The sequence below is a fragment of the Haliaeetus leucocephalus genome, unplaced genomic scaffold (assembly GCF_000737465.1).
Source record: "Haliaeetus leucocephalus isolate CR32 unplaced genomic scaffold, Haliaeetus_leucocephalus-4.0 Scaffold932, whole genome shotgun sequence".
Classification (NCBI taxonomy): Eukaryota; Metazoa; Chordata; class Aves; order Accipitriformes; family Accipitridae; genus Haliaeetus; species Haliaeetus leucocephalus.
In genome coordinates, this window is record NW_010973368.1 from 17223931 (window position 1) to 17243654 (window position 19724).

Below are 19724 nucleotides of genomic sequence, written 5' to 3' on the forward strand. Positions count from 1 at the left end.
GTAGCCAAGCTCTTCTTTCAGCCTATAATCAATCTATGCCAAATACAAATCTTGAATGTGCATGTAAAGAATTACTTGTCTCCAAGTTGCAGTTGAGTGATGCCATGACTGAGTTGGTAAGTTTTAGAAGTCTACCAGAACTACACTAGCAAACTCAAGGAGTCAAACTTTTATCTCTCAGTTCTTACAGCATTGAAGACATTATGATCAGCAGTGTTTGTTTAATGTGTGTGTTCATTCTTTTGCAATGATGGATTCTATTAAAATGTTTTTCTTTAAAGGAAGCTTCTTAATCAGGTGGTAACTGAGAGTATTGACAGGTCCTTGGCTAATGAATGATAAGTAATTGGAGGGTGGGTGGGGATTCTAAGGTGAAGAGTATTTGGTGCCTTCTGAATTCACTGAAGCACATGCATTTAACTACTAACTTTCCAGCCACATGGTAACAGGATCACTGTGTACGTAGCTTTTGTTCCCTGAATCAGTAAAAAAATCTCGTAAATGCTCCTAAAGCGCCCCCCCCCCCCATGAATTTTATTTGTGGTTTCAGATAAAACCAGAGTCTAAATGTACTGTTGTTGATTTATAAGCTGTTTGTTATGTAGTACAGGTACAGATGAGTAACTGCCTTTTTTCCCTTTAGCTCATTCTGTGTTTTATTGATTGTTTTCTTTTCATATTCTTCAACCTACACAGCAAAAAATAAACCTAAGAACAGTACCTTTAGATTCATAACAACAGATTGGCTTGATTGAAGTATGTTCTTTGTGGAATGTGACTGGACCACAATAATAACCTTTGGTAGCACTTTGTCTAAAAATAATTTCCTCTTTACTGCCTGATAAGATTATAAGTTTTTGAAGATACAATAACATAGCTCCTTTATAGAACACTGAGTTCACTTTGCTTAAGTATTGTTCCCCATTCCCCAGAAAGCTCAGATTTACAGTTAATTATTAAAACGTCAATCTTCAGACTTTCTGATGTGTATCTTCTTTGTTTTTCACAGAGACTAATAGACAAATCCAGAGTAACCTGTGTAAAATGGGTACCAGGTTCGGAAAGCCTTTTCCTAGTAGCTCATTCCAGTGGCAATATGTACTTGTATAACGTGGAGCACACTTGTGGTACCACAGCCCCGCACTACCAGCTACTTAAACAAGGAGAAAGTTTTGCAGTTCACACTTGCAAGAGTAAATCCACAAGAAACCCTCTGCTTAAATGGACAGTAGGTGAGGGTGCCCTGAATGAATTTGCCTTTTCCCCAGATGGGAAGTTCTTGGCATGTGTGAGCCAGGATGGTTTTCTTCGTGTGTTTAACTTTGATTCAGTGGAATTGCATGGTACAATGAAAAGCTACTTTGGAGGACTGCTGTGTGTGTGTTGGAGTCCCGATGGGAAATACATAGTGACAGGTGGAGAGGATGACTTGGTAACAGTTTGGTCTTTCGTGGACTGTCGAGTAATAGCGAGAGGCCATGGACATAAATCATGGGTCAGTGTTGTTGCGTTTGATCCATATACCACTAGTGTAGAAGAGAGTGACCCGATGGAATTTAGCGGAAGTGATGAGGATTTCCAAGACCTTCATTTTGGCAGAGATCGAGCAAATAGTACGCAATCTAGGCTATCCAAAAGGAACTCTACAGACAGTCGTCCAGTAAGTGTTACGTATAGATTTGGTTCCGTAGGCCAGGACACGCAGCTCTGTTTGTGGGATCTTACAGAAGATATCCTCTTCCCTCACCAACCTCTCTCAAGAGCAAGGACACATACAAATGTCATGAACGCCACAAGTCCACCTGCTGGAAGTGGTGGAACTAACCCAGGAAGTAATGGAAACAGTATCACAACACCTGGAAACTCTGTACCCCCTCCTCTTCCACGGTCAAACAGCCTTCCACACTCTGCAGTCTCAAATGCTGGCAGTAAAAGCAGTGTCATGGATGGTGCCATTGCTTCTGGTGTTAGTAAATTTGCAACCTTATCGCTACACGATCGGAAGGAAAGACACCATGAAAAAGATCACAAGAGAAATCATAGCATGGGACATATATCTAGCAAGAGCAGTGACAAACTGAACCTAGTTACTAAAACCAAAACGGACCCAGCTAAAACTTTGGGAACACCTCTCTGTCCCCGAATGGAAGATGTTCCCTTGTTAGAGCCTCTTATCTGTAAAAAGATAGCACATGAAAGACTGACTGTGTTAATTTTTCTTGAAGACTGTATAGTCACTGCTTGTCAGGAGGGATTTATTTGCACATGGGCAAGGCCTGGTAAAGTGGTAAGTTTTAATCCTTAATGCTGCATCAAAGAACTAGAACTCTGAATAGGTAGTTTTCTTGAAATATAAATGAATGTTGAATATAAAATTTCTTTATGCTTAATGTAAAAAAAAAAAAAAATCCTCAGAGCCATACTTTTGGATACTGCATGCCATATTTCTGAATGATTTGAAGTGTCTTGGATACAATTATTAAGTATAGTTGCCTTCCAGCAGAAGAAATAAATACTGTGCATCTAAACTACTGATCAGTGTTCTTATACTTAAGCATAACCACAATATGGTAAAAGCTATTTATGTAAAAATTGAAGTAAAACCTGTCAATCACTAAAATAACTATAATCCTTCTAATGTTTTCTAAAAAATACAGCACTCCCAATGAGAGTAGCTTATGAAAAGCTGCTGCTTATAAGTCTAGTGAGAAATGTGAGCCTCTGAAAAAATTAAAACCAAAGTGTTTTATTCCTCTATACTTTTCTGTGGTGGCCTGCCATTAATGTAAAGCCAGTTCTTATTAAAATGTCAGCCATTTTATGCACAGATTTGTGAGCCCTTTACTGACTGTAGTTTATGCTCTTGAAATTGTGAATCAGTACTATCAAGGAACTCTAATTTTAGCCAGGTCTTGATTTATGTATTTGTTAAGTTAGGGAAAATCATGCAAGCTTTCTCTAAGTAGTTTCAGTGTTATGTTACTGTCAGTTTTGTTAGGCAATTTGATCATTGACAAGCTTGTGCTTTTTGATGGCACCTGTTCTATCATTTGAACCTTCATTAAAATATATTACTAGTTTTAACTCTTGTTGTTAATGCACTTGAACACAGATAAAACTTTATTTTTCTTCTGTCCAATGTATAGCAAGCTAAATTTTGAATGAAGCTAAATGTGGTGATTATTTTATTAAAAAGTACTTTGTGCTACAATAGCTTTGTTTGCCAGCAACATTTTAAAGTAATACAGCTATGAAAACATTACCAGAGTTGATCTAGCAAAAAGGACCATTAGTTTTGTGAAAATTTCTGAAAGGGCATGTAGGTTTTCTGAAGAAAAAGAAATAATCTGGTAATACCTGAATATTGCCATGTTGGGCAACCTAAATGAAAATCTGATGTTCATTAGGTTTTAACTATTTGGTTCATAAATCTGACTTTTGAAGTGGAGGTACTGTATATATTTATATACCACATCTTCATTGCTATAAACTTTTAGGTAAAACTCAGTAATTTTTCTTAAAACTGTTTGTATAATGTAAGTTTCTTTTGAGATGTTATCAAATTTGTCACAACATAGGTATGCGTAGAGAGCTATGTCTGCTCTGCATCTTAATGCATATTTAAAGGTTGAATCTAAAACTAAAAACTGTAAACCCTTTTCTGGGCAGAAGGGAGGAGGGTGTTCCCTAAAAGTATTTTTTGCCTAACAACTACAGATCCAGCATTAATTTAAAAAAAAAAAAAAAAAAAAAAAGAGGCACCCCCCCCCCCCAAACACTAAACTATTTAAAATGTTTGTCCTAAATGAAAATACTAAAGCAGTTATCACTTCTGTGACTCAGTGCAATTCACATCTCATGAATTAACTTTATATGCATACAGCAGTGCCTCAGATTTCTGTTGTAACCTATATTTTCTTTTTGTTCTAAAACTCCTTTGTGTACTACTAAACACTACACTGTTAAATTTATTTTCAGTGGCTGAGGTGGGTTTTGTTAGACTGGGTATAACTTAAATATTTTTGTGTATTGACTGTGATTTGGAATATGACATTTCAAATATTTCAGAGATAAAGTATGCAGTACCAAAAATCAGGATTTATGTATTGGCCAATATGGAAAACTTTAATTACAGGTAAGTAATTTTCATGCTGAAGTTATCACTTTCAAAATTAATATATTGCACAGTGATGTAAATGCCATATTGTTTAGGAAGTATTTACTTAAAATTTTTCAAATTAATTTGTTTTTCTGATTTTACTTGCATTTCTAGTGAGCTCACTCTGCTGGTAAAAACTAAATTTTGGTGGCATGTTTACAGGGCTTTGATAGGAAAATATTTGTGCCAGAAGGACATTATGACCATCCTTTTTGTTTATAGGAAAGCACTTAATAATTTTATTTAATGAAAATTGTCAAAGTATAAAACACTCATGGTAATGTCTTTCTTACTGGGTTATATACCATTCATTTCTATTTCGCCAGCTGTTTTATCCTAGGCTATCCCATTACTTTGCGATTTAAAGCTGCTATTTCTAGTCTTCCTTTTGAAATATGGGTCCCCAAGTGATCTTAAAACTCCGCCACTTTTTTGTCTGCCAACTCTAGAGTGAGAGCCTCTGAATCTTGCTGCTTCTTCCATCATTGCCTCAAAAGGCCTTCATTAAATTCATGCCACTGCCAGCCTAAAGAAAGAATTGGATGGAAAACTGAAGCAGGCTTGCAGTGTCTAATGTAACTTCTGTTGCGCCAGTGCTACCTTTCCCTCTCATTTTTAATAGCCATTGAAAGAACGTGCTGGATAATTGGACAGTGTATGACAAGTTCTCTTCATTTTTCTGGTTGGGCTGGTGCTGCCCTTAGTGGAAAAAAAATTCAGAAATGTCTCTTCAGCCATGATCCTTATGATAGTTGATAGGCTGCATAGTACTTACAGAGTATCCTGACTGTTTATAAACTTTCCAAATTACTACTTCAGTGTATACATTATCATACCTTGAGCTTCCTCACTGGATATACCATTCTTGCATTGCACTTCCAGAACTATTGTACTAACTCTCAGTCAGAGTGAGGTGAAGTAAATGGCAAAATTCAATTAGAAACAAATTGAATGAGGCTCAGGGTTCATTAATTTCAATTTTTTTACTGTCATTTTTTGTTAGCCTGTTTTTGCGGAAGAAGGTTCAGGGTGGTGAGCAAAATAGGTTGCCTTAACAAGAGTATGAACTTTCTTCTCAACATGGTGACAGTTAGCTGTCGCTTCTCCCCCCTGTCTTTCCCAGGCCCTGATGGGAAACCTAAATGGGATTATAGAGCTGTTGTATTAATCTGAAAACATAGAAAAATAATTTTAAAGGAGCCAAGGTAAACTTCGTGTGCTATCTTTATAGCTACTTCAAACTGAATTTCAGGACCTGCGGAAGCAATTAAAAATAAAAACAAAACCAACCCACAAAACCCCCGAAAAACCAAAGTGGTATCTGGATATGCAAAACAAGCTTTCCCTGAACTTTGTGGTCAGAGGAACTATCTATGTGATTTCTGTGTTTGACTTCAGAAGTTAATTCTGAATTCACCATCTTGTACAGTGACTCCATTTTATCTAAGTGAAAGTTGCTGATTAGTTGTTTCCTTTGTAAGAAAGCTCAAGGTAAGATTTGCCAGGAGTATGAACAGGTGAAATGGCAGTGTATAACCTAGCAAGATAAACATGCTACCATTTTGTAAAACAAGTGCACATGGAATTTATTTATTTGACTTATTGTACAGGAAAACTTAGACTTAAATTATAACATCCTTGAATTTTCTAGTTAACTACAATTGTAGTACAGTATCATGTTTTAGTATGACTTCTGTTTTAGTGAAAGTACTTAAACATTCATGTACTATATTTGAGTGAGATGAGCAGCTATACATACTAATTCTTCCTCAATGGAAAGGAGCATTTCATCATTACAATTGAAGTTCAATTGCTGGTATTTAAGTACTATCAAATAGATTTCTTTCAACGTGATACGGTATCTGTATAAACTTCAGGGATGATTATAGTAAAACTGAAACACAGCTATATGACTTCAGGTTACCATGCTAAAATTTGAAGCTTTCTGTAATGTGCATAATAGCAAAGTTGCACATAGCATACCCGCATTATCAGGGTGAATTTAAACCTAGTACACTGGTGTGATATTTATAGCAAGGTATGTGTGTTTGCGCGTGTGCGTGTGTGAGGAGGTGTGACTAGTGGCTCCAGTAAAGCCAGGAGAGATCATAACCCTGTAAAGGCTTTATGATGAGGATGTCTGGATTAGGAAATAACATGACTTTTACTAAACACTTTTTAGAAAACCCATGTTCTGAATTATCACCTCTTAAAATTTGATTATGTACTTGGAATGACTGTATATGTCTGCCCCTTTAACAACATAAAGCTACTAAATTAATATTTAAAATGCTGGCCTGCTTATGTTACAATAATAAAATTTGTGTCAGTTAATTTACTGTCAATTTATGTGTAAAGATTAAACAATATTTTTTCTGCATTTTATGAGTTCTGTATACTGGAGTTTGTTAAAGATTGACATGTTAGGTGATACTGTACAAAATTGTATTGACTTTAGTGAAAATCAAAAGTAAAATTCATATGTATTTCCTTTTTACACTTCCATCTAATTTCTTGACAACTTGAATAAATTTCATAGAGCCTTTCTAACATGAACTATTGTTAATTTAACTGTTGCAATAATTAAGCTTTAAGAAGTATTGTTGGTATATTTATAATTTTAAGAAGATCATGTTTGTTTCATACTGCTTATTTTTAGCTGTCCTGTTGTCACTGTTACAGCTGAAGAACTTTACTAAATACTTGACATTACAAAATAACTTGCTGGGGTTGTCCTCTGTATACTGATGTTAAATAAAAATGTGTGATTGAACTGTAAATGTAGATAACTTTCAATAGTCCTTTCCACATTTGAGTTTTAATTTATCTTGCAGTCCTTAGGTGGTCTTATGCTATCATACCGTGCTGAACAAATGGCCACAATGAAAGCTGTTAACTTGCCATATTTTAAAGTAAGAAGTTGATCGCATCCTGTAACCTGCTCTGAGTAAATGTTTCACTTCATCTCAAGACAATGCATACATTTTGATGTTTAAATCTTGCTGATAAGGTCATGTCTCATGATATTTATTTTTTTTAGGACTAGAGTAATATGAAATAGAATACTTACCAAACTTGTTTAAACTCAGATTCAGTAAAACATGGACATGGATGTATCCAGATTCTCTCTGCCTACCTGTCAAATAGGAGCTGGGGCAGAGCATTGTCCTTCCTTCTAGGACTCTACAGGAGCTCTTTCCTCTATGGATTCTGGTGCAGGGTATGTTCTTTATTCCAGCTTTAGATCTTGACATTTACCTAATGAATACTGAATTTACAGCCCTGAGGATATGGCTCACTCTGATTCAAGCATCTTGTGTCTAGAAAAACTGTGGCTAGTCTAGAACTGAATTCATCTGAACTAAACCTAAACTACTCTAAAACTTTGGCTGCAATATTTCTTGGAACCAATTTAGGTGAAGACTTAAGACGTTGCCCTTCTGTCTGAGCGGACTAGGAATTGTGCCACCCTTGCAGCAGCGGTTCGGTGTTAACCGATGAAGGAGCCAAACAAATGATATTTACCAAAGTCTTTCAAAGGGAAATTTCAGTGACAAAGATAGTTACTTTGGGCCCTGTCTGAGGTAGGACTCTGTCTCTTAGGCAAAAATACTCTGTAGACTAAAGCTGAGGAAATCATCTTTCTTATGTGAACTTGAGAACTTTCTGGTACTTTAGAAGGTATTGTTTGACCCCTATGATGGTCTATATACATACATATATTTAAGAACGGTGTCAGTGGAGCAACAAAATTAAATCGGTCCTGAAAGCTTCTAGGAACATCCAGTTACATCAAATGATGCAAGAACTGGTTGGCCAAACCAGATTCTCAACAGTCAGTGTGAGCATGAAACAAAACTAACTTCCACAAGTTCTGTGGTCATAGAAGATACTTTGGCAAAAGATGTCTCACAACATGAAAGTGTCGTCTTGTTTGTCTTTATTAAATAATGTTGCACAAACTTCTTAAGGAAATAACTTGTATGATCACATTATTTTCTGTTTTTGAAGTTGGATTTTGGGTAGGTGCTGATCAACCTCATCAAATTCACTTGGCTCATTTCTTCTCCTGCTAAGACCACACTTATTTTACAGCTAACACAAATGGGGTTGCCTTAAGTCATATGCTTTTCCCTGAGGTTTTCCCTGGTTTATCTCAAATTCATTATTTTCTAATCTGAAAATTTTAAACCTTACTGACTTTTGTAGTTTGAGGAAGGTAGAGAAACCAGAAACCATTCCTAAGCATGTGAGCCCTTACTACCTAAATGAAACCTAAGGTCCTATTGCTCAAGCCAGATCAGGTTTTTGCTGGCAAAAGCCTTTTCTGCTTTTCCCAGCACACAAGTAGTTGCATCTTAAACTATTTTTTTTTGTCTTGAACATGCGTATCTTCCATTTGCCAACCATATACTAGTCTTGAAGTAATCTTGCCTAATACCACTAGACAGATTTTTAGTTAGTCTGCTGGTTTTCTAGCAGCAGTTTTTCTTGACTTTTTGTTGACAATGAGTAAAATGGTGATACACCTCTAGTAGGAGAAAAACTCCTTTATGTACACAGAAGAGAAGTTGCAAGTGAAACCTCCTTGATGTTACTACATGCTTTTACAAGTTCTGGTGTCAGATGGTTTAAGCATTTATACTTTTCTGTAACACTACTAGAACAAAGGAAAAAAAAAAAAGCAGCAAACGAAAGACAAATAATACATTTAAAACTCCATTTAGTGAACACATAGACTGTAAAAATAGGTGTTAGCTTTGCTGTATCCCTTTAAATCCCATACAAAATACTTTTCTGTAGTATGTTATGTGAATGTTCAGCATGTTCTTCCTTGAACATTCTCAGTTAATTAATTTTATGACTCCATTAGGATTAATATCTGATTCAGTGAGTATATGCAGTTCAGAGACTTATGCTAATAAATGCTGATTCATTTCGATAAGAAACTGTTGGAGATTTTGTTCATGCAAATCTTAAAACCAATTCAGCTGATTTAACTACAGAATTTTAAACAAATGTGAAAAATCTCATTCTGTTTTGGCATATTCTTGCTCAAATACTGGATTGGACCGTGGGCTCTTTTGTCAAGCAAAGGTCTCATCTAGATTACTTTTTCAAATTACTCCAGGAATATCACTGTTCTGGACAAGAATAAACTACCCATGGAATATTCTTCACATAATAAATTCCTGTTATTTCATATACTGGCAATAGCAGAAGCGGTTTAACTAAATTAGTGCCATTTTTGTATGGGCATTAGTTAATTCAACCTTTTTTTAAATTGGTTTAATCGCATTAGTGAAGTGTACTGAGACTTTTTTTTATGTTCATTGTTACATTGGACCCTTTGCTTTGTTTTTTCTACCTTTCAATTTCAAAACAGAAAGTAGGAAAGACGTGCGGAGTTCAGACATCCAGCCAGTTACTGAGAGTCAGCTGAGCTGTTTTACAGAAGGAGCGCGCTCTTCTCGGGGTGAAGGCTGAGCGTGTGCCAGGAGCATTGTGAAGTAGCACATAGACATGAACTGCCCATATCCTGGTCATGTGTCCAAACTTGCAGTTTATTATCTAGATTAGTGAAACTACATTTGATTGCATCTTTGGCTCCAACTAATCCTGTTCTAATTTACATGAAGAAAATATTAACTCAGTAGTTACCGATGGCTTTTTTCCTACTTAGTAGTACCTTCCTGATTTTTTTTTTTTTAAATACAGCAATTACATGCTGATCTTTCATAGAATTAGTTTCTGTTGTGAAGCCTTGTGTTTCATATCTTTGGAAGAAAAATACCCCCCCTGCAGCCTCATGAATTATGAAGAGGGTTAGTCTTAACACTGCTGCAGGTCTTTCTGAACAGACCACAGCTGTGAGTGCCATGAACCTTGGGTGGAAATGAACCTTACTGATCGTATTTGTTACGGCTTTTCATTCCTAACATGCAAGCCTATTTTTACCGAATACGCAAAGCCCTGTGTGTTTTGGGAAGTCAGAGAATACATAGATAAACGTAGAACAGCCCTAGCAACTACTGCTGAAATAGGCTGTGTTCGGTACTCTCACACTGCTAATTGATGTAAGAAAAACGACACTGTGCTCTGTGAAAGAAGGACATTTCAGCCGTAGAGTATTCCATTATGATGGCAGATGGTGCAGCACCTACTTGGAGGACCCTCCCTGAAGTTGTGATGAAGATTGTTGTATCAAATTCCTGACTTAGGTCTCATAACTGTTCAATTTCCCACCCCCTGCTAGACCCGCATGCTGACAGTGCTACTAACAAAAGGCTACATATATTTTTTCAAAACTTTCTTTGAACAGTCTCTTAATTTGTTTCTGCTGCTTGCTCAGTATGATCTGTTTGTTCTTAAACTTTAAGCTGATGCCCTGTACTGCACGGCAGTTGTTGCATCTCAATTCTTTTGTTTTCCGTCACGGCTATTAAACTGTGCGGCCGTGCTGTTGCGCTAATAAGTTGCTGCAGCTTTTGTTCCATCTTTTTCCGTCTCGTTGAGTAGACTGGGTGGTTTCATCACAGAAGGCTCTGGAGTCTAATTTGTTATTCTTTCTTTACAGCAAGAGCTTTCTATATTTTTTCCATAACCTTATCCATCGTATTATTCCCAGAGAATGCAATTACAAATATTCTAGTCCCGCACCCTTTGTATTACAGATTAGACTCTTACAGGGTAACTTTTGTATCAAAACTGTAACTTTTTTTTGAGCCCTCACTTGTTTTTCTAATGTGGCTTTCTAAAGTTTCCTATGTTACACCTAAGGTAACTTCTTAAATGGCCTTGCTTGAAAGGTTCTGATATAACAGCAAAATTCTACAGAATCTTTTTTGTTACTTGGGACCACGGAGAACGCTTGCCACTTTGGTAAAACTTATATGCCTAAAAAACTCCTACTCTTGCTTTTCTTGTTTGAACATCTAAGGTCTAAGATGTCTTCTGAAATTAAGTACTTGGAAGAACTCAGCATTTCTCATCTCTCCCACAGAAGTGAAGTTCTGGAAGTTTTAAGGCAGTACTTGCAGAGTTTTTGAAATGTCTGTCTGCAGTAGCACAAGGATATTGATCTTGAGATTCTTTCCACTTTGGTGTTCCTCTGGCTTGCCTGCTCAGAGTTGCAAAATTAATTCAGAGTGAGGATTGAAATATAAGGAGTTCCTAGTATTCACTTACTCAGAGCCACCTGCACTGCACTGCTGCTCTTTAAAGCAGGGAGCATTCACAGCCTGGGAGATGAAACCAGGACTGAGTGACTCCTTGTTCCTAGTCTTGGAACTTGAATTCCAGACTGTCTGGTAGTTCACGAGGAACAAGGCACCACAGTGAATTTCAGTATGTACTGCCTGTTTCTAGAGGAGTTGTAGGAAAATGAATGACTCTTCCTTTTGTTTTCCAACAATTGGTTGCATTACAGTGTAAATCTGATATTAGAACAGTGCTTATTTCTCTTCATCTGTATAGCATGGTTACAAGCCTGTTGAAAAAGACTTCACATTATGTCATCCCTAGTACTTCCTGTGTGCTTATAAAGCACATATTTGCATATGAACAGTTTGGACCACCGATTTATTAAAGACTGAAAATAATACCTTTGGACGTCTTTTTCCAGGGTACTTGAAAGTCGCTTAGTGGATGTAATCTTCTGGCAAGAAAGACCTTCCAGTTGATGCTGCACTTAACAGACTTCTAAAGAATGCTTTGGTAATGAACTATGGAGTTCTGATTCATCTTCATCACTTTTGAACAAAACTTTCTTGGTAAAAATTTTCAGAAGTGCTTCAGTAGCTTGTTGGCTCTAAAATTCTTTTTTCACCATCTATTCCTTAACTAATAACTAAGAAACTTTTTGTTCTCTTCTTGTGAAATACGCAGTATCTTTGCACATCCTGAATGTTAAGCAAGTTTAAAGACCAGCCCACTTCAGTCTACCTCAACAGTCTTTGAATCAGATATCCAGTACATAAACGAGTAAAAATTTAAAGTGTTCTCGTTCCTGCAGGTGTGATCTATAGAGGGCACCAAATCAAGCGCCACATACTTCATTATATATAAATGTGATCTAAAACGTGTGCATGTGTATATACACACACATGCATGTGCACACCCAGAGTCTGCTGCAAGTCCTACAAATGTATCCAGAGTCATAATGTGCCTGAGCTGGTAGATTAGATGTTTTTTAAAAGGACGGGCTATGGTTTTAGTAGAAACTTGATTACTTGAATCCACCCTGAAGTCCTCCTTCCACCTCTTCTGTCTATGGTCAGGGCTTTCTTCCATCAGTCATGGCTTTTCAGTTCTTGGATCCAAGCAAAAAAGAGCTCCTGTAGATTCTGAAGATGTGACCTAATTCTGCATTGTGTGCTAATTGCTGCCTGAGCTTGTCTAGTTTGATGGATCTGAGTCACAGGATCTTAATTTTGAGGTAAGAACCTAAGCTGGTAGCTGTTTAGAGGAATTGCTAAAAGTGCATTTATCATGCCTACATAGTAAGGAGTTGCACAGTGATACTCATTGGTGTGCTTCCAGCTTAGCTGCCATTGTGCTCCTCAGCCTGCTGGCACTTGTTGTAACTAAATAATGACCTTGCAAGAAGACTAAATTGTATTTTGGTATTAAATTTTTCCTAAATAAGTCTGACATACAGTTACTTTTATGTGAATGATTAAGAAGGGGCTACTATGCATAAATCTGAAATGGAATCTGTCTGTTGATATCTACCCATAAGGTATAGTTGCCTTAATCCAGAACAGTAGCCCCTGTCTAGCAAGGGGTGCTGCACAGTTGCAGGATTATGTCTGAAATGAAGTAAGTCTCATTTTATTTGAATGGTGATGTAGTTTAAACAAGCTGGTAAAAAGTTTTCCCGAATGCAAGCTTAAATTGTAATGGGAAATCTTTACTGAACTCTTGCTCAGCGTTTCATTCTCTTTTAAAATTACCAAAATAAATATTTGGTTAGATAATCTATTTTTCTATTCAAAGCTTGTAATATTCAGTAGCATCTAAGAGACTGAGCATTTCCCTGTATCAGGTTAGGTGTCAAACTTGTTGATATTGGAATAGGTTTGTTGCTACCCTAATAAAATGCTGATCACTTTTTTGGTGTATGATTTTTAAAGTTTCACAGGTCACAATGACTCAGAACGCAAGGTAGATTAAATCAAATGCTGGGATCAGATTCATCATGTCATAAACGCACACACTTTCTTACTGACTGAAAGCTCTTTTGTGTGCTGCTTGGCTGACACAATAGTGGCTTAGATTCTGTTGTGGGAAGGAAGGTGCTGATGTCTAAAGTAAGCAAGTGGTGGTAAAAATAAGTTGTACTCATTTTAGCTTCAGGCTAAGAACTTTATAAGAATAATGCCAGGTTCTCTTGCTGGATTAATGTAAACTGCTTTGTTTGCAGGGTTTATTGTCATCCCAAAACCAGGCCAATTCTCCAAGTGGAACTGTAGTATAGCCATCACACTACTGCTAGCAAATCTCTGAACGCAGGACAAGAAGTAATGACAGTGGAACCAGGAGCTGTTCTTCAGGCAAAGAGCATCACAAATTATAATGTGGCAGAGCGTAAACATGGAATTATGTGAATCACATAGTACTTTGCAAAGGAGTAATGTAATGAGTTCTTATTACAGCTAATACTGCTAGGCTGCTCACCCAAGGAAGGGTTTTCATTTAAAAAAAAAAGCTGTCTTTGGTGCTGCAGGAAAAAATAGTAACGTTTTTGGTTTTCTTTATACTTTTCAAGTCCAGTGTAATTTAATCTCTCTCTATAAATATATAAATAAAAGATATATATATATATAGTGTAAAATAAAGTATGTTTCTTAAATTCAACTAAGTTCAATGGTTAAAACTAGTACTTCACCATTGTTTATTTTGCACTGATTTTTTTAACCAGAGATGGCTAGAAGACAGCCTGGAATGCACTCATGGAAAATGAAAGTCATTACTTTCTGGCTTAAAAATGTTATTCAGGAAGATGGATGCTGCAATCATAGATTTTTAAAACAAAATTGTTTTGCACTTAAATAGTTTAATGCTAATAGAGAATTACTTTAAAATTGGTGTCCAGACACCAGAAAAACTATGTTGTGGAGAAAAGATCCTTTGTATCTATTAAACATTTATTTTAATATTGTTGTTTCCAACTGCAATCAGCTCTGTATTATATGTATAAATACTGTAATTCAGTGATGGGGGAGGGGAGTAATGGAGTAACACTAGAAATTCTCATTCATTTACGAAAGTGATATTTCTAATTCAGAAAATACATATTAAACTATCTTGAATATGCATTTTTGTTTACTTTCTGTTCAAATTCGATCACTTTTGATGTAATCAATCCTTTGTTGAATTAAACGTTTGGTACAGAAATACCATCTAAACTTTGTAGAACAAATTCCTTTCAAAAATCTTGAACATTGCTTTATATTTAATATAGTTGAATTACAATTAGGAGAGTAAAATAACATTGTTCTGTTCTCATTCTTAATGGTTTATCTCTAAATACATCATACAGTGGAAATCTTGCAGACAGACAAACTTTGTGGGATAAGGATTTTGTAATCACATAGTCCTCTATATTTGTCTTGGGAGTTGAAGTGAAATATCCAGCAGCAGTAGATATACACACTTCCTGACTAGGCAATCTAAAATTAGGTCAACATACTGGAGTAGATGCGTTTCTGAGACAACTTGTTTGTCTTACATCAGGCACCTCATTTATAATTCAACTCTCTTAAACTGATAAGTGTTATGGAGATAGACATATCCATGTATTTGTATAGTTTAATACTGCTTGTCTGAACACGTTCTTTTTAATCAGCCAGCAACAGAACACTTAAATTGTTTTCAGTAGTTCTTGCAAAGATTAAAAAACCCCCCAAGAGATGTTGCTCTGTGCCAAGCCCCAGAATGACAGAAGTATCTGCCATATCTTTCCCTTTATCCTATGTAGCAATATTTGCAAATAGGCTTTTGCTGAATCTTGCAGCTGGACATCAGGCAGGCAGAGCAGAATGGAGGCCGCTAGCCTGGGAACGTGGAACTTGCCCAGGTACGCACATGCTGGATCTGAGGTCACACATTAGTGCCCTTCCTGCTCTCCCAACAATAAAGCTGGGTAGAATTTTTTAAATTGCAAGTAAACTTTAGCCATTTTCTGGCAGGGGAAGTTAATTTTTTTCAGGAAATGAATGAAAATTTGGGAGAAACAACTGCAGTAGCTACTTGTAACTAAGTCTTATTCTTGTAATGCAGCTACCTTGTAGAAAACTGCCACATTCATTTATAAGCTGGCAATTAGATTGTCTACTTTAGTAAAGATGGAGCTGTACTTTGCAATTCTTCTCTACTTATGTTCTTCTAAAATATAGGGAATGGGGAAAATACTGAAACAGCAGGATTATTGTTCAGAAGTTTTGTTTTATTAACATAGTGGGTTTAACTGTTAAAATACAGATAAACCTCATCATTAAAAATTAGTGTAGTTATCTGACTGTAGACTTTTATATAAGCACTTCATACGGTCTGAGTCAAAATCAAACAGTTGAGAAAATATGTAATAACTTTAAAAGACTTTTTTCCTTCAGCTGGAAAAATACAAAACCAGTATGGAAAGGACCGTAGTATACAACATCAGGGTAATAATAGCAGCTACTTGCATATATATTTGCAGAGTACGGCCCTGCTGCAAATCATACTTCAACAGCATACAAAGAATGTATGTGCTTTTTCTTTTTTCAGCCTCTTCTTTACTATTAGGCAATCATCTAAAAGCTTGAACTGCCCATCCCACCCTTCATTCCATACGGGAAAAAAATTATTTTAGGAAGAAAAAGGATACTAATTACTTACCTGGAAGGAACTTGAGTTCTACTATAGATACAGCTCTTAATAAATAACTTTCTCCTACTGTGTTAAAAAAAAATTTAAAAGTGAGTGGAACACAGATGATCTCAATAAGGAATTTTAGCTGGAAGAATGAGGGCAGAAACAATACTTGCCAGTTTGTAGTTTAAAGTTGAGCGTATTTTAACTATAAAGCAGGTGGGAAAACTCAAGTGTGCCTACTAATCCAACAGCCAGAGAAGTGTAAGTTATCTCCAGAGGTATAATGGCAAAGAACTTGTTATGAAATAAATACCCGTGAAGCACTGTATGTGCTAAACTGCGTAAGATCCACCTGAAAGCGTAAAATAAATGAAGAAAACATTCCAATGTAGTCCTTCACTTCAAATTTCCAATTTTCATAGCAAAACCAATCTGCTGAATGTGAAATTGCCTTTTTCATTATAACAGCCTGTGACAGCCCCAGATACAGAGTACGTGAGAGAGAATTGCTGGTAGCATACAAGATATTACTCTGATAGCCTTTTCTCTCCAAGTAAAAACTTACCAAAAATTCTGACTTCACCTTTTTCAAAAAAAACCCCCACCACTTTCCTGGTGTATGAATAATTACCTACCTGGTATATTAATTACAGAAGCAAACAATTTTGCAATAACACTTTTGAAAATAGTAAAGTATCTTGTGCATACATGATCTGAGAGAATTTTTTTTTCCTTGTTAGTTTAAATACTTAAACTTCAGCATCTGTGTTTTGAGGTTTCCAGAAAAAGATTATGGGAAGCTACCAATACAATTAACATTATCTCCATCAGGAACATTCTCTTGATAATACGAGCCTTGGTCTACTGTAGAATGCTAGGTAGGGGAGCTCTGAGTATGAATGATCAGTCAAATATGGGTAGGAGAATTTATCTTTTTTTTTTTTTAAGTCTTTTAAGACAATAACTGTGGAGAGCAATATCCCTCATATACAATAAAAGTTACCGATTTTTAGACCATCATTTTTACTGCTGGACACCATGCTCAACTCCAAATATATTAGCACCAAGCAATTCACCATCTTCCTCTCTGGAAAAAACACTGGATAAGCTCATAGTACCTTTTGCTCGGAGTTCCAAAGGCAAGAAGTCAGAGGTTACTGTTACACTGTGTTGCCTGTAGAGCTGCAGTCCTTAATTCCATTTCCTAAGCTTAGCATCACACCTTTCTTTGTGTGGTTTATGCTAGGTTCTATGCTAGGTTCATATAATTTATTTTATATATATTTATATATATGTACACCTGTGCTAGGTATTCATACAAATACTGGATAGCCTTATTGTGGAAGAAGTTCTCTATCTGTTCTATCAGTATGAGCTGCTAACATAAAAGCATGATGAAGAGGGAAGATGAATAACTAACAGAGCAGTAAAACTCAGCCAGTCACTATGTCTTTATGTAGCCCCCACTGCACTTTGAGATACCATGGTCAGGAGCATATTTTCTGCTTAGGACTGGAGGAAAGACAGCATCCATCCTGTATGAGTTTCAATAAAATGAGAAAAAGCAGTTAGCTATACCGTTATGTTCTGCTGTTTAATTCTCCCTTTATTATGATGTTCTCACTCTACTAGTGTAGAATACTTCCTCCACTAAAACTCTGCTTATGTATTTGTTCAATCCTAGTAAGAGGAATCTGCTATTCCTCTGGCATACCTAGGATGAGCAGCAGCAATACGGGCTTCCCTGCAGAGCCTTGTTCATGGGCTATAGCCTTATTTTACAAGAATTGTTGCCAGGGCTGGGATGTTTCTCCATTCTCGCTATTGATATTCTGAAAGTTTGCTACAAAGAAATGGAATAAAATGAGGAAAGGTACTGTAGGGCTGTATGATGCAGGCACAAGACAGGACAACTTGGACAGTCACATTTGTATCAATATCAAAAAATTACTCCCACAGTATGCACCGCAAACATTTAGCCTGCTATTTTCGCATTTTAAAAAATCTGCTAGTGAATGTCATGTTGATCCTCAGTACAGTATGTGAAAATAATACCTTCTTCAAAAGGTAAATATAAGATAGACAGGTGCTTTTAAGCAGTAGATCTCAAAAGGATTCATAAAGAACTTGAGTCTCATGAGCTTCCCCACATAGAAAAGCTACAACATGGAATTTGGGCATGCTCAAAGTTACCCAGAAGCTGAATGGCAGAACAAGGAATAGGATCTAATGCAGGCACAACAGAATCCTGAAAGTGTTGAGACGCCAATTCTTAAAAAAAACACCAACCAATCAAAAAACCCCACAACAAAAAAGCCACCTACTGGAAAACCTCTTAACTGAGTGAGAACAATTGTTATTTTCACAAATGCACAGCCTAATAAAAACTTAGATGGAGAGCTGAGAGCGTAATGGACATAGCTTTTATTCTAGATGAGTAGTATTTTTATAAAATTTTCATGTGAATTTAACTGCATTGTTTGAGCTGCATCTTAACTGATTAGAATAAATAGTTTGTCTGGATTTAGAGCATCAATCTCAAATTGATGCTTAATTGTTGGCTTAGTAACTTTAACGTGGTCTGCTACCCAGTGCGTTTTTTCATAATGCCTCATGGGCAGCAGTGACTTCTAATACAACATGGCCCTTGCCTGCCTTCTAATTGCTTCATTTTCACTTTTTTGTTGCACAGAAACTTTTGAACAGCAGCAGCAGTCCCAGAGGTATTTGGTTACTGGAAAAAAAGCTGATCACTTCCCAGTTATGAGCAGAGTAACTTTTAGAACTATTAAAAAGACAAAAAAGTTATTTGCAAAACTTGTCTTGCATGCATACTTGGTACACAGAAGATTTTTAAACCCCCAGCTAAGTATGACTTGCACAAACTAATTTGTTTTTTAAATAGCAAAACCATTTTGTAACACATCACCAAATTTAAGTATTGCAAATTATTATTGCATATTTTTAGGAGATCTCGGGAATTTTAAAATCAGTGGTATCAAAGTGCAGTAACTACTCTTTCCAAGTAAGATAAAAATGCTGCCTCTTAACTTACCTTTTATAGCACTAGGAAACAGTAACATTATATTAAATAGTTACTGATGATCTGTGCCCAAAATTTCTGAAACATGATAAGATACATGCCTTTACTGCTCTTTTAAGCAAGTAGCTGCAATATCAGTCAGTGTTAAAACTTTTGATTAAGATCAACCTTGACTTGAAGAAAACTATGACTAAATTTTATTTGCTTTTGAATCAGATAAAAAGTTGCTTTAGATTACAGTTATATAAAAATACTCAGCAGTTACAGAAACTGCATCAAAATCAGGTATCTCATATGATTGCATAATCTGCACATTCTCAATAAAACTTGAGATTGAATTTATTGAATACAGGAGGTGAATACTTTCCAGAGTTGACTGAAAAATAAAAATATTTTACATCTAAAAAATATACAAAAATTAGCTGTCATTTATAATATAATATGAAAACTCATATTTTGTAGATAACATTCCAGTCTTAATACTGAAGCTCAAAGAATCTTTTCATGTTATTTTTAACCAACCTCCTCCTCCATCAGGTTCTAAAAGGAAAAAATACTTAGACAGTTCAATACAGAGTGCTCTCTAAGCTCTGCCAGAACAATGCTTTAATTAAATATTGATACCCTTCATGAACAGAATACCAAAATGGTAGGTAAGCAGCCCTC

The 19724-nt window shown here is 36.1% G+C and overlaps 1 protein-coding gene across 6 annotated transcripts in view; it reads left to right on the forward strand.

The window, feature by feature from the left end:
- WDR20 (WD repeat domain 20) overlaps positions 1 to 14839 on the forward strand; it is a 48584-nt gene extending 33745 nt beyond the window's left edge. The window contains exons 3-4 of one of the 6 annotated variants that reach the window (XM_010583957.1): positions 1010 to 2287; positions 12439 to 14839. In XM_010583957.1, coding sequence (XP_010582259.1) covers positions 1010 to 2287; positions 12439 to 12501 — 1341 coding nt within the window. In that variant the 3' untranslated portion in view covers positions 12502 to 14839. Of the gene's footprint in view, positions 1 to 1009; positions 6936 to 7199; positions 9501 to 12438 lie in introns of those variants that run through there. The other 5 variants (XM_010583958.1, XM_010583963.1, XM_010583962.1 and 2 more) reach the window with 5 other exon arrangements.
- The last annotated feature ends 4885 nt before the right edge of the window (positions 14840 to 19724 follow it).